The sequence below is a fragment of the Parasteatoda tepidariorum genome, chromosome X1, assembly GCF_043381705.1.
Source record: "Parasteatoda tepidariorum isolate YZ-2023 chromosome X1, CAS_Ptep_4.0, whole genome shotgun sequence".
In the NCBI taxonomy this organism is placed as follows: domain Eukaryota; kingdom Metazoa; phylum Arthropoda; class Arachnida; order Araneae; family Theridiidae; genus Parasteatoda; species Parasteatoda tepidariorum.
In genome coordinates, this window is record NC_092214.1 from 370394 (window position 1) to 386249 (window position 15856).

Here is a 15856-nt window from a genome sequence, read left to right on the forward strand (position 1 = left end):
AAAAACACATATTCAATTTGATCATGTATTAAAATATTGCTTTAATATCATCTTTATACTGATGGCGAAATATAATAATTAATATTCTAACTATGTTAAGTGCTGTGAAACTTGCCAAATTAACAAAAAAAAAAAAAAAAAACTCATCAAGAAAGAGTGGAAAAGTTTGCCAGATCAACCATTTGAAATTTTATCAATTGATACTGTTGGCGAGCAAAACTATAAGAACTCAAACTAAAAATATTTGATCATGATACTTCAGACTTTTTCTTCTAAAAGTGTAAAAACCGTAACATGTACAAATTGTTCATGTTCACGAGCCTAGCAAAATTTTAAGTGATCGTAAGGTCGTCTTTCCAGCATCTAGATTTAGAAGATTTCTTAGGAACTATAATGTTATTAACTTCAGCCCTTAAGCAGATGGAAAGGTAAAAAAAGTCAGAGTAATTTGTAGATGTAAAATGAGTGAAACTTCTATATATAAGTTCCGTGGAATAAAAATATTAGAAGATGTAACACAGGAATATAATTTCACTCTCCATTCTGTGACTCAATTTTCTCTCGCTAGTTTAATGAATGGAAAATTTACCTTGTGATTCTTTTGTAAATCAAAATATTTTTCCTCTAGTTGATGAAGCAAGAAAAACATATGTTAAAAATTCCGAAAAGTTTTTTTAGGAAACTAAAATTTATTCTCACTTTCTGGAACTCGATTTTACAGTTAGTGATTTAGTATTTTACGGAGAATTCCGTTATCCTAACATAAGTAATTTAAGCTCACCATATTATGGGTCCATACAAAATTTTAAAGAAATTATCTGAGACATGATTTGAGATTGATAAATTTAAATTTCTCGCTTAAAAAGAGTCAGAAATAGTAGATGTAAACAAATTAAGAAAATTTCATCCAAGTCAACAATTTTATTCATATGAAAAAAAAAGGAAATAACAATAGGTTTTCAGGGCTCTTATTTCATATTAAGTCTTTTTTTTTAAATTTTATTTTGCATTTTCATTTTTTGCCCGGTAATTGGATACTTTTTATTTTCTTATGCATTGACGTATGATTTTTTTTTATTTTGATGTATGAAAAATTTAGGAAAAATTCCTGAATTTTATTATTGCAAATGAAATATATATAAATGTTTCTGTAGACAGTGGGATTCCAAAATGTTTCTTTACTCATCTTTTCTCCTCAATACAGAGGAATAAGTATGAGTAAACAAACCCCAATCAAAGATGGTTTATATTACTTTTATTAATTATTATATTCTAAAATATATGGTTACATTTACATGAATATGGACAGAAATCTATAGAGCACATGGTATGCATTTCAGCAAATTATTACGCATACAACTACTTATTGCCTGACTCACAATGACGAAGGGTTTTAATTTTAGGATTTTCTATAAAGGTAGTATAAAGAATAATAATTACAGGCATATTTTGTAAGCCATCGTATGATTATATTAAACTTGAGTATATGTTTAGTTTACGTGTAGTAGTGGTTAAAATAGGCTTAAATTAATTTTATGAATGCAAGAAATAAATAGAAATTCAATTATAAAATAAAATATTACGTGAAATGCTTAAAATTTATGCTTCTAAATTAGATTTAAGTACTGTTTTTCCAATTAAGTGAAATTCTAATACAGTAAAGAAAATTGCCTTAAATCTTATCGAAGGTTTAAAATAACGGGCAAGTACTTCAGCGGTCAACATACAAGCTCATTTTTATTAAAATTTTGTTCTGATGGTCAACTTAGACTTGTAAGGACTTTGCCTATTTGTAAGTCTAATGTAGTTAACGTATTCTACCTTTTGTTTAGAATTTTACAGATTTCCCGAGAGAAGAACTTTTACATTGGGCTGATGGTTTTTTATTAGTCTATTCCATAATTGATAAAGATTCTTTTACATATATTCAAGAAGTGCGTCGACTCATTCAGAATTACAGACCATCTTCTCCAGGTAGTTCCCATCCTCCATGCCCTATAGTAGTTGTGGCCAACAAAGCTGATCTTATACACCTAAGAAAAGTCACTTTCGAACAAGGTACTTTTATATTATTAAAAACTTATTATTCTTAAACTTGCATAAAACTACTTGTGCCAACAGCACTATTACCTATACTATTACCTAAATAAAGCAAGATAGGGTGCATATTTGGCATGACTTTTCAATTTACGTTAAAGTTTCATAAAAACTAAAAAATTTTACACTTTCTTATATAACAGTTTTCAGCAAAAGTGAACAAGTATGAAATTAGTATAAGAAAACAAAATCAATTCATGGTAATTTATTTAATTTTGATATAATGTGGCACCGAATTCCGCCAGTCATACTTAGGAAACAGTTTGAAAACATGTGGGTCGATTATGATATTTGTCCTGTAAGCCTAAGAGATTAAAATAACAGATGGTAAAAGGGGCAAAACTTATTAAAAGTGAGATGTTTTTTAAATGCAAAATCGAACATATCGTAGATAGTTAGTTTATATGTATAAAGTGTACAGTTTTGTAGTTACGCCTATTTACACATCTGATATTAACTCACAAGTTGTTATTCAATACTTGAAAAATCGTACAATAGATAATTTAAAAACACTAAAACATAGAATCAAAGAGGAAAATAAAACGCGGCAACTATTATAATACTTTCGATGAGATTTTGTTATTTAAAATGTTATTATAAATACGAAATAAAGCTTTGTTAGTAATATTTTTTTACCTACATGGAATAGTTGATCGACGAAAATTTAGGTCCTTAAAGAATTTGCAAAATTTTGTACCATATTTCGGCATCTATTCGAAAAAGATTAGCTTAAGAAATAGCCATTGAAATTAGGCCCAAATTGTGGTAAAGATAAGTTTCTGAAAATGGTAAATAAAAGGTCTTTACATGACCTTAAAAAGTAACATTTACATTCTGGATAATTTTTAGTTTTAAACCCAGCCTAATATACAGGATGGTTAGTTTTAATATATAAGTTATCATTGATATTATAAATGTTTCATGGGCCATTTTGACCACTGTGTATTTGCATGCAGGATTTTTCTTTAAAGCCACCGATAATGTGTATTTTCATAATCTTAATCAAAAATCAAAATAAAAAATCACAAACATCGGAATTTCTCAGTGTGGTAATAATTAAATGACAATACTGAATTTAATAAAATACTAGAATGTTGCGAGAGTTTGATGTTTAACCCTATATATGGAGCATAAAATAAAGTATATTTTGTGTTACAGGGGAAAAGCTTGCAAAAGAAGTGGAAGCCTCTTTTTCCGAAATAGCTGCATCCGAACATGTTCATCAAGTTGCAGATGCATTTAGTGAACTTTTTCGAGAAGTTAATGTTTTTCGTCGACGCTCAAAACAATCACTCTTGGATCGGATTAAACATGGTGGAAAGAACTCAAACAAAAGTGATAGAAAATGAAACCTTCCAAGGGATGATTAGTGCAGATGATATTTCTTTCGTCCAAATTTCTTATTTTGCTATATAAAATTACATTCTTTAGATTAATGTTTGCCTACCTTACAAATGAAAAGTTTTCGACTACTGTTGAAAAAATTATAAAAATATTTACTAAAAGTTATTTTTATCATGGGATTACCTTTGGATATGCGAACTTCATAATTGTGGGCAAAAGGTTTTCAATTCGCTTAAAACTTGCAACCGCTATTAGGAGGCTAATAGGGGCCACAATCTAGGAAATATGGACCATATTTCCTAGATTGCAGAAATCAGTCGAAAGCTTTATTCAGAGAAATGTTTTTGTGTTTCGTATTTTAAAATATCGTCTGCATTAATTAATAAGCCGGTTTGAAGCAACCATTTTAAGCCAATTAAACTGAGTACATAAAGATCCAATCACAAAATCAAAAGTTATTCAAGATTTCTTAAAGGAAATACTCTTTTTGCATGTCTTTACAAAGTGTCTATATAATTGGTTTTTATCTTGTTTGCCGGAGTTTTTACTTATAAAGACAAAATTATACGAGAGTAATTTTTTGGGCAATTTTATTGAAAACAAATATCTTACTATTTGATGTTTCATTAGTGAAGAAACACACTATGAATATCCTGCAATTTGTAGAAATTTCATTAAAATTTATGTTTTTTATGCAATTATTAAAAATAGCTAAAAATAATAATTCAGTCGAGATAATTGTTAATGGCATTTATGAGTTTATTTTCTTCTAATTATTTAAAGATCGGATCTCGGAATCTCTTCAAACTCTAATATTTCTCCACACTAAACTATGTTTTTTATTTTGACCTCTTTCAATTTAACCTTTTATTTCTTGAAATATTTTAGAGCAGATTTACTTTTGATTAAACTTTTGCTATCAATTTCATTGATATTACAAAAAGTTCTTCACTAGTGGTCGTCAATATGTTATTGAAATGTCCATGAAATACTAAGTGAGCATCTTCAACGGCTTTTCTTCAAACTCAACCAATGAGAAGACAGATTAATGACGGTTGTTAACCAGAATCGATTTTCGCAGAATGAATCACGCTATTGTATTTTGTCCGTTTTTGAATTGTAATAAATTTTCAAGTGAGATTTTGCTTATGCAAAATTCATATTTTGTCTGAACTAATTTCGGAATAAAAAGAACTAAATCAATGTAGCATAAAAAAAGTTTCAAATAATTCGCGCTTTTGTAAATAATCTAGAGTTTACAAATAAGATAAGTGTTTTTCTATTAACAAGTTGAATCATCAACAACAGTGTTCCTTAAAGAGGCCATTTATTAAGGTCAAATAACTCCACCATTATAAGCTTACCTAAATGAAAATAATCAAAATCAATGAAAATTTTATGAAATATTTTCATGTAACAAAACTGTTTCTCAAGGAAGGTTGGAAGATTTGTAAACATTTCAGGTGACGACAGAGAATAAAAAGATTTGTCGCGTTACAATCATAGTATTAAAAATGTTTTTTTTTTCGTCATCTCGTGATGCAAATAAATAATTTTTATCAAGGTAATGTTATATTCATTAAATTTTACTGATTTAAACTTCAGAGTAGTGCATCCTAAAAATAGGAAGATATCTTGAAATTTTATCAAAATCCATGCACAAAAGAAAGCGAATCAAAATTATTTTGTGATAATAATTAATGTAATTTTGCTAAACTTTTATTATTATTAAAAAAGCAGTTATACAGTTTTTCAAGATTTTGTTGCTTACAACCAAAACTCGTATTACTTATGACTGATAAAAAAAATTAGCTCAATATTCAAATAATTTTGTTAAATTTTAATACAATTTAAGTTTATTCAGAGTTTTAAAAAAATGGTTTTGTTTTTTATAAACAAATTAGGTATATAATGCTTATGACTGATTAAAAAATTTGCTATTAGTTCATTTTTAAAAGAAGTTAGTTTAACTTCTAATGTGATTTTATTTTATTTTATAACCGTCGTTGAACAGACGACCCAATACTGGATTTACGACTACTGATGTTCAACTCCATAGCCTTGTAATTTTGAATTCAATCCAGAAGACAGGGGAACTCCTGGATCAAGTATAGGGATAAATTCTGCCTTCGTGGAGGACTTTTTGAAGGAACTAACCCGCATCTGCGTTACATGGAGATGAAAACCTTGCACGGTTAGTCTGACGGCAAAGGGACTCGAACCCATGATCCGTCTACCACTGAGGATATTTTTCGTCCGCACTGTGCGAGACGGGTGCGGAATTCGAATCCATCAACCATCACTGGGATTCGAACCCGGTTCACCTCATTGGAGGGCGAACGCTCTATCCCCCGAGCCCCCACGGCTCTTTTAATGTGACTGCAGTTTTCTTTTTGCAGCCAAATTAAGTTTCCTAACATTTGGATCCAGAGTTAAGATATTCAAATCGTTCTGCTCCAAAAAAATTTATCTTGTTGATAATTAATTTCAAATATCTCTTCAGGATTTACTGTTTGTTTGATGATCTAACTTAAAATGGATTAAGTTCCGTCAGTGACAATCATAAACATTATCTTGTTAAGTCCCCCAACCCCTATATATCCAGCGTATTATCTTACCACAGAAATTAGAATGTACAGTGAGTAAAAAACTGATTAACTTTTGTTTAATTATCGGGTTTTATCATACTAAGACTCAATTTAAGTATTTTAAAGTCATAACTTTAAGTGTGCTAATTAATTAAACGTGTAATTCTAATTAGATTGAATAGTTCTCTATAAATCATATTTTAAATATACTACTTTTTAAAATTGGTCATATTCGAAACTAATCTACCGATTTTGGTTCAAATTTTATTCATTCAGACTTTATAGTATTAAATTGGTTAGTCAAAGAAAGAAAAAATAAACAAATATAAATACTTACTGAAAGGTTTGAATTCAATCATATTCTGTGCCATATCTGTATCAAATGTCTATCTTTAGATGTGAGTTGTATGCTTAATATTCTGCCCGAATTCTTCAAAAGATTCCATTTAGATCTTCTTACTATGGAAAAAGTATTTTTCATAAAAATAAATAACCGATAATATTTAGTTTAATTATTAAAGATAATGATTTGGCTAAGCATCGTTTTGATTAAAAGGCAAAAAGTTAATCATTTTAGATCTGAACGAATTTTAAGATGAGAGTTTTACTGGAAATAATTAAATTTTGTAAAAAAATTTCATTTGAAAAAAGTTATATGACTTTTCCAGAAACAGTTCCATATTGTATTTAAACCTAAAGAATTGTATTTAAAGCAAAAGATATATCTCATAAAGTAAAGGCTGGGCATTAAACACACCGAAAAATTCAACCCTATATAGAGACTGGAAAAAAAAGACAGAGAAAAACTAAATTCATGCCAGCAAAACGAGCCAAAAAAATCATTTTGTGAAAATATATGAACCCTAAATTAAGGTTGCGTTCGAATGAACTACCTTTAGTTCGGGTCTTGACGTTGTTGAATCAAAACGAATAAGTCATTCGTCGAAGAGTGTGGTTCTTTGACATCTTCGTGTTCTTTATAAGAACGACGAATTGATTGAAGAAGCTTTATTTAATTACCGTATTAATGAAGTTTTGCCGATATTCGTTAGAAGACAATGAAATACAGTCGAAATTTTACGCAAGTGAAAAATTTCTATTTTTATTCAATCATCTTTTAATTAAATGTAATAAGTGTTGAAATCATGCATTTGAAATGCCAGAGCGCTTTCTGCAGCTTTACTGAACAATTGTGGCTGACTCTGTATAATTATCATATTCTTTTGCATTCTCAAAGTGGTTTATTTGATGTCTTCAAACTAAGCATTTATGTTTGTTGTATATTTGTATTTACAATAAGTAAAAAATAAATGAGAGTTGTTTGTTAATATTGAAAATTGAAGTATATCTTAACACCAAAAATGGTGGCAGCTACTTGACACTGAGTGGTGTAGACGTAGTGAAACACTAAGAATATCACGGCACCATTTTTGATATTTAGTAACACTAATTACAGTAAGATAAGAGACAGTAAAGGTATTTTAACGAGACAATACAAAATAAGAATCTTAAATTCACTAATTCTTAAAATATGATTAGTTTATAAATCAAACACTTTTGAATATCTGAACACCAAAAATGAATCATACGCCAAAATCCTAGGACAGTGAAGTAACCCACCTAGAATACCCTACTTAGTGTAAAGGAGACACCACTATATTTGTTATTTACTCTTAATACAATTTATAATTATAGTTAGATATGATGCACATAAGAATCATTCAGGTTAGTTTTACGAGACAGTATAAAGTAAGAATAAGTAATATAGGTTCTCAAAATAAAAGTTTTTTGTAAATCAAACATACGCTTAGCACAGAGAGAATAGGCTAAACAGAGCAGGAACGGATAGAAATTATAAAAAATCATTTAATTTTCAAGTCAATGTAAACTGTATTAAAATGTTCTTATTGCACAACTAAAAACATACATACACATTTTTAAATATGAACTGCAGATGAAGAGCAGCATTGAAAACAGTTCTTTATTGATTCTAAACAATTGCCAACGAAATCAAAACGTTCCAGCTTTATTGTTTTTGGAAATATTTAATGAATTGTGTTTAGAGCTTTAAATTTTATATGAAATCTCGATTTAGTGTTAACTTGGAAAAAAGTGTTCTTTCACGCAACTTTTAGAGTTGTTCAACGCCAAATTCGGAGAACACCACAGTGTACGTGTAGAAGCCGAACTATGCTTAACAGAACCAAGGCAGATTATACATAATAAAAGTATTTAATATAGTTCACTTATAAATTATAATACAAATATCCTTATTACACAACTAAAAAACTGCGTGGCTCATTCCAAATAAAATCGACCACACCACAGATTTTCATGAAAATTTTTTGTTCGAAAGTAGCAATATTTTTTTCAGAATTCTTGGATCGAATTTAAGAGTTTGGAGGCCATTTTTAAATCAGACTCATTTTAACAAAATGGCGTCACATGGCAAGGTGGTTTATATGTTTGTAACCTCTATAAAATTTTTATTTTAGAAAGCCAATTTTACCTTTTTTGGCTTCATTAAGAAAATAAAGGTACGAGGTATGAGTTAAAACTATTAAAATGCTATATATATATATATATATATATATATATATATATACAGGAATTGGACAAAATAATCGAAACACTTCGATACTAACACATTTTTTGATATTTCTCAAAAATTATTTTGAGAGTCAGTTTGCATACTTAGAAGTGATTAGATCGTGCAATTTCTTATACACATCATTAAAGGTTTTTGAGGTTCGACGGACCGTCAATTAAATTACAGACGGAAAGATATGTCTTTGCCAAAAAAAGTCGTATTAAATTTTTAACTTTACGACTATCATTTTGGTTATTATATGCAATAATTACACAAAATTTCGTAAACCCAGCTTGAGTGTTTATGGAGATATAGACAATTTATTAAAAACGATTGACTTTTTTTTTACGATAACTTTGGAAATATTGAATAAAATGTAGCAAAACTTATAGATAAATTTAAAATTGATCTCAATATTATTTCTTCAAAATTTGAAAAAAAAAAATTTAAATCTGCTCAAGATATGAGCAATTAAAGTAGTTTTTTAGACTGAGCATGCGTCGAAAGATTAAAAACTTTTTTTCTTAATTTTGCAGTACTTGGCGACAAATTTCAAAAGTTTAAAAAGTTTCACTCAATTTTTAAAAGTAAGTTCAAAATTTTTATGGGTTTTCCCTAAATTTCATTTTGTACAATTAAACAAAATTTAATAAAAATGACACCTGCATTGTTGTTGATCCTCCCTCATAAAAGTATCTTTTCTCTCGTATATTGTACTTCCTAGTACCATCACACTTTGTTGTACGGCTATCATTAGAAGGGTATTATCATTTGTTAATAAATCGTGCTTAATACTACAAAAATAAAATATGTGGAAAACTCCTTATAATTTTGAGCTTTCTTCTAAAAAGTAAGAAAACTACTTAGAAAATTGCTTGAAACTTTTTGAATTATTCAAATCAAACTTTTTTTATTGGTTGCCAAATACGATTCACTACAAAATTAAGAAGAAAAAAAAGTTTTTAATTTTTTTCGCTCATGCGCAGCATAAAAAAACTAATACCTTGCGCAGTTTTTAACGAATTTTGTTACATAAGTTATAGCAAAAAAGCGTAAGACAAAAAAATTCGTTTTTTATAAAAATGTCCATATCCTTATAAATATTCAAGCTAGGTTTACGAAATTTTGTGCATGCAATTATTGCATATAATAACCAAAATAATAGTTGCAACTTACATATTACGATATTTTTTGGCATAGGGTGATCAAAAAAATTTTTTCGTTTGTAATTTATAGATGGTCCATCAAACCTTAAAAAGCTTTGAACTTCATTGATATGTATGAGACATCACATGATCTAAACACTTTTAAATAAATAAATTGATTCTCAAGTATTTTTTGAGAAACATCCAAAGATGTGTTGGTATCGAAAGTTTCCATTATTTTGTTTATTGGAGAAAAAGACCAAAAATATTGAAACAAATGTTAATTACAAATCTTCCAAAATAAGAAGAAAAACTCCTCAAAAATAGTGCATTCTAATACTATATTAATTTAGCCATATCAATCGAATTGCTTGAGGAGAGATAAAAAAATAAAAGTTTTAGGACTCACACAAATTCGAGACAAAACACAAATAGGAACAACAAAGAACATGTAAAAGCAAAACAGTTGTCATGTCTTGCAAAAATTATTTAGAAATATGTTCATAACTGGAATTGCTTATTAATTAGAAATGTTTTCATAACCAAATTTCAAAATATGAAAATCGGAAACTGTATCTGCGAAAGCTAATAATACATTCTATTGGATATTTCAAAGTTTACAATTGTTAAAATAGAACAATTTAAAAAAATAATTATTCTAAGCGAATTTTAACCGAACGAATTTTAAATAAAAGATTTTAATTCAATGAAAGAGGTTGTTGTTTGGAGGTATAACATTTTTACCTACGGAATTGAATTTGCACATGCTAAAAAGTTAGATAATTATAAGATTTTTATGGAAATATATTCATTAAATAATTTTAATACACAATTAACTCAAGGATTTTGTGTAGAATTTAATTAAGTATCCATTGTTTTCAATCAAATTTCGGAAAAGTAAGTCTATTTGTTTTTTGGATAAATAAATATTACTACAAATTCATTTAATACTTTTAATTTGATTAAAAATAGTATTAAAATAAATATTTTTTAAACCTTAGAATTCAGTGTAATTAATTTATTTATATTAATTTTAAAATCATTCGTGTATGGCAATAATGCAGACATTGTCAATATGTCAATAATGCAGACATTCTCAGTATGTCAATAATGCAGATATTTTCTTCTTTTTAATACTTCAACCAAGAAAATTTTTTTAATTAATATTATCGTCATGATTACGAACCAATATTGCTTCCTCCAGGTAAATTTTATTTAACAAAACTATATAGTTTTAAAGATATTGAAAGCCTCAACAAATTTTAAAAAAAATTTGATATTTAGAGTATAATTTTTTTCATATAAGTGTCAAAATAAGTTAGCCATAAGGGACGAAAAATTAGATTCTTGTGATATTTCATCTATTTGAATAAAAAAAAATTCCATTATAAATATAATTATTAAAAAGGCACATATTAATTAGAATTTCTTAGAAATCAAATTTGTAATTAAGGTTATTTTTATAATCATAGTAATAACATTAAAAAAAATCTTTTAGTTTAGAAAGTGGAATACTAATAACGAGATCTTAGATATCTTAGGTCGCTATAGATTTAATTTTGTTTTGTTTAATAAAATCTAAAATAGGTTGATTAATGGTAATAATGTATGAAAAACCTTCTTTAATATTATTGTTAATAATTTTATTTAAGTAGTTAGGAAAAAATAGTGCAAGTTTTATTTAAGTATAAGACTCACAATTGCTTATTCTAAATTTGATAGCAGCAGCTGTATGAAAATTTTGACTGATAATTAAGTATCATAATTGTAGATACATATTAATTTTTAAACTCTTATAAAAAGCTACACACGCATAATATATATNATACTGGTTTATGAAACACCGGTTCCGGTATGATACTGGTTCCAGTATCATACTGGGATCAATTTGATACTGGTTTATGAAACACCGGTTCCGGTATGATACTGGTTCCAGTATCATACTGGGATCAATTTGATACTGGTTTATGAAACACCGGTTCCGGTATGATACTGGTTCCAGTATCATACTGGGATCAATTTGATACTGGTTTATGAAACACCGGTTCCGGTATGATACTGGTTCCAGTATCATACTGGGATCAATTTGATACTGGTTTATGAAACACCGGTTCCGGTATGATACTGGTTCCAGTATCATACTGGGATCAATTTGATACTGGTTTATGAAACACCGGTTCCGGTATGATACTGGTTCCAGTATCATACTGGGATCAATTTGATACTGGTTTATGAAACACCGGTTCCGGTATGATACTGGTTCCAGTATCATACTGGGATCAATTTGATACTGGTTTATGAAACACCGGTTCCGGTATGATACTGGTTCCAGTATCATACTGGGATCAATTTGATACTGGTTTATGAAACACCGGTTCCGGTATGATACTGGTTCCAGTATCATACTGGGATCAATTTGATACTGGTTTATGAAACACCGGTTCCGGTATGATACTGGTTCCAGTATCATACTGGGATCAATTTGATACTGGTTTATGAAACACCGGTTCCGGTATGATACTGGTTCCAGTATCATACTGGGATCAATTTGATACTGGTTTATGAAACACCGGTTCCGGTATGATACTGGTTCCAGTATCATACTGGGATCAATTTGATACTGGTTTATGAAACACCGGTTCCGGTATGATACTGGTTCCAGTATCATACTGGGATCAATTTGATACTGGTTTATGAAACACCGGTTCCGGTATGATACTGGTTCCAGTATCATACTGGGATCAATTTGATACTGGTTTATGAAACACCGGTTCCGGTATGATACTGGTTCCAGTATCATACTGGGATCAATTTGATACTGGTTTATGAAACACCGGTTCCGGTATGATACTGGTTCCAGTATCATACTGGGATCAATTTGATACTGGTTTATGAAACACCGGTTCCGGTATGATACTGGTTCCAGTATCATACTGGGATCAATTTGATACTGGTTTATGAAACACCGGTTCCGGTATGATACTGGTTCCAGTATCATACTGGGATCAATTTGATACTGGTTTATGAAACACCGGTTCCGGTATGATACTGGTTCCAGTATCATACTGGGATCAATTTGATACTGGTTTATGAAACACCGGTTCCGGTATGATACTGGTTCCAGTATCATACTGGGATCAATTTGATACTGGTTTATGAAACACCGGTTCCGGTATGATACTGGTTCCAGTATCATACTGGGATCAATTTGATACTGGTTTATGAAACACCGGTTCCGGTATGATACTGGTTCCAGTATCATACTGGGATCAATTTGATACTGGTTTATGAAACACCGGTTCCGGTATGATACTGGTTCCAGTATCATACTGGGATCAATTTGATACTGGTTTATGAAACACCGGTTCCGGTATGATACTGGTTCCAGTATCATACTGGGATCAATTTGATACTGGTTTATGAAACACCGGTTCCGGTATGATACTGGTTCCAGTATCATACTGGGATCAATTTGATACTGGTTTATGAAACACCGGTTCCGGTATGATACTGGTTCCAGTATCATACTGGGATCAATTTGATACTGGTTTATGAAACACCGGTTCCGGTATGATACTGGTTCCAGTATCATACTGGGATCAATTTGATACTGGTTTATGAAACACCGGTTCCGGTATGATACTGGTTCCAGTATCATACTGGGATCAATTTGATACTGGTTTATGAAACACCGGTTCCGGTATGATACTGGTTCCAGTATCATACTGGGATCAATTTGATACTGGTTTATGAAACACCGGTTCCGGTATGATACTGGTTCCAGTATCATACTGGGATCAATTTGATACTGGTTTATGAAACACCGGTTCCGGTATGATACTGGTTCCAGTATCATACTGGGATCAATTTGATACTGGTTTATGAAACACCGGTTCCGGTATGATACTGGTTCCAGTATCATACTGGGATCAATTTGATACTGGTTTATGAAACACCGGTTCCGGTATGATACTGGTTCCAGTATCATACTGGGATCAATTTGATACTGGTTTATGAAACACCGGTTCCGGTATGATACTGGTTCCAGTATCATACTGGGATCAATTTGATACTGGTTTATGAAACACCGGTTCCGGTATGATACTGGTTCCAGTATCATACTGGGATCAATTTGATACTGGTTTATGAAACACCGGTTCCGGTATGATACTGGTTCCAGTATCATACTGGGATCAATTTGATACTGGTTTATGAAACACCGGTTCCGGTATGATACTGGTTCCAGTATCATACTGGGATCAATTTGATACTGGTTTATGAAACACCGGTTCCGGTATGATACTGGTTCCAGTATCATACTGGGATCAATTTGATACTGGTTTATGAAACACCGGTTCCGGTATGATACTGGTTCCAGTATCATACTGGGATCAATTTGATACTGGTTTATGAAACACCGGTTCCGGTATGATACTGGTTCCAGTATCATACTGGGATCAATTTGATACTGGTTTATGAAACACCGGTTCCGGTATGATACTGGTTCCAGTATCATACTGGGATCAATTTGATACTGGTTTATGAAACACCGGTTCCGGTATGATACTGGTTCCAGTATCATACTGGGATCAATTTGATACTGGTTTATGAAACACCGGTTCCGGTATGATACTGGTTCCAGTATCATACTGGGATCAATTTGATACTGGTTTATGAAACACCGGTTCCGGTATGATACTGGTTCCAGTATCATACTGGGATCAATTTGATACTGGTTTATGAAACACCGGTTCCGGTATGATACTGGTTCCAGTATCATACTGGGATCAATTTGATACTGGTTTATGAAACACCGGTTCCGGTATGATACTGGTTCCAGTATCATACTGGGATCAATTTGATACTGGTTTATGAAACACCGGTTCCGGTATGATACTGGTTCCAGTATCATACTGGGATCAATTTGATACTGGTTTATGAAACACCGGTTCCGGTATGATACTGGTTCCAGTATCATACTGGGATCAATTTGATACTGGTTTATGAAACACCGGTTCCGGTATGATACTGGTTCCAGTATCATACTGGGATCAATTTGATACTGGTTTATGAAACACCGGTTCCGGTATGATACTGGTTCCAGTATCATACTGGGATCAATTTGATACTGGTTTATGAAACACCGGTTCCGGTATGATACTGGTTCCAGTATCATACTGGGATCAATTTGATACTGGTTTATGAAACACCGGTTCCGGTATGATACTGGTTCCAGTATCATACTGGGATCAATTTGATACTGGTTTATGAAACACCGGTTCCGGTATGATACTGGTTCCAGTATCATACTGGGATCAATTTGATACTGGTTTATGAAACACCGGTTCCGGTATGATACTGGTTCCAGTATCATACTGGGATCAATTTGATACTGGTTTATGAAACACCGGTTCCGGTATGATACTGGTTCCAGTATCATACTGGGATCAATTTGATACTGGTTTATGAAACACCGGTTCCGGTATGATACTGGTTCCAGTATCATACTGGGATCAATTTGATACTGGTTTATGAAACACCGGTTCCGGTATGATACTGGTTCCAGTATCATACTGGGATCAATTTGATACTGGTTTATGAAACACCGGTTCCGGTATGATACTGGTTCCAGTATCATACTGGGATCAATTTGATACTGGTTTATGAAACACCGGTTCCGGTATGATACTGGTTCCAGTATCATACTGGGATCAATTTGATACTGGTTTATGAAACACCGGTTCCGGTATGATACTGGTTCCAGTATCATACTGGGATCAATTTGATACTGGTTTATGAAACACCGGTTCCGGTATGATACTGGTTCCAGTATCATACTGGGATCAATTTGATACTGGTTTATGAAACACCGGTTCCGGTATGATACTGGTTCCAGTATCATACTGGGATAAATTTGATACTGGTTTATGAAACACCGGTTCCGGTATGATACTGGTTCCAGTATCATACTGGGATTAATTTGATACTGGTTTATGAAACACCAGTTCCGGTATGATACTGGTTCCAGTATCATACTGGGATCAATTTGATACCGGTTTATGAAACACCAGGTCCGGTATGGTACTGGGACT

At 31.2% G+C, this 15856-nt stretch overlaps 1 protein-coding gene and 1 long non-coding RNA gene across 3 annotated transcripts in view; one reads left to right on the plus strand and one right to left on the minus strand.

Annotated features, from left to right (window-relative positions):
- Positions 1-7357, plus strand: part of LOC107455721 (ras-related and estrogen-regulated growth inhibitor) — a 64907-nt gene extending 57550 nt beyond the window's left edge. For both annotated transcript variants that reach the window (XM_016073389.3, XM_016073388.3), the window contains 2 exons: positions 1833-2058; positions 3256-7357. In XM_016073389.3, coding sequence (XP_015928875.1) covers positions 1833-2058; positions 3256-3446 — 417 coding nt within the window. In that variant the 3' untranslated portion in view covers positions 3447-7357. The remainder of the gene's footprint in view (positions 1-1832; positions 2059-3255) is intronic.
- Positions 1-15856, minus strand: part of LOC107455723 (uncharacterized) — a 78754-nt gene that overhangs the window by 37689 nt on the left and 25209 nt on the right. The window contains exon 2 of the long non-coding RNA XR_001585621.3: positions 6367-6488. This is a non-coding gene — a long non-coding RNA (uncharacterized lncRNA). The remainder of the gene's footprint in view (positions 1-6366; positions 6489-15856) is intronic.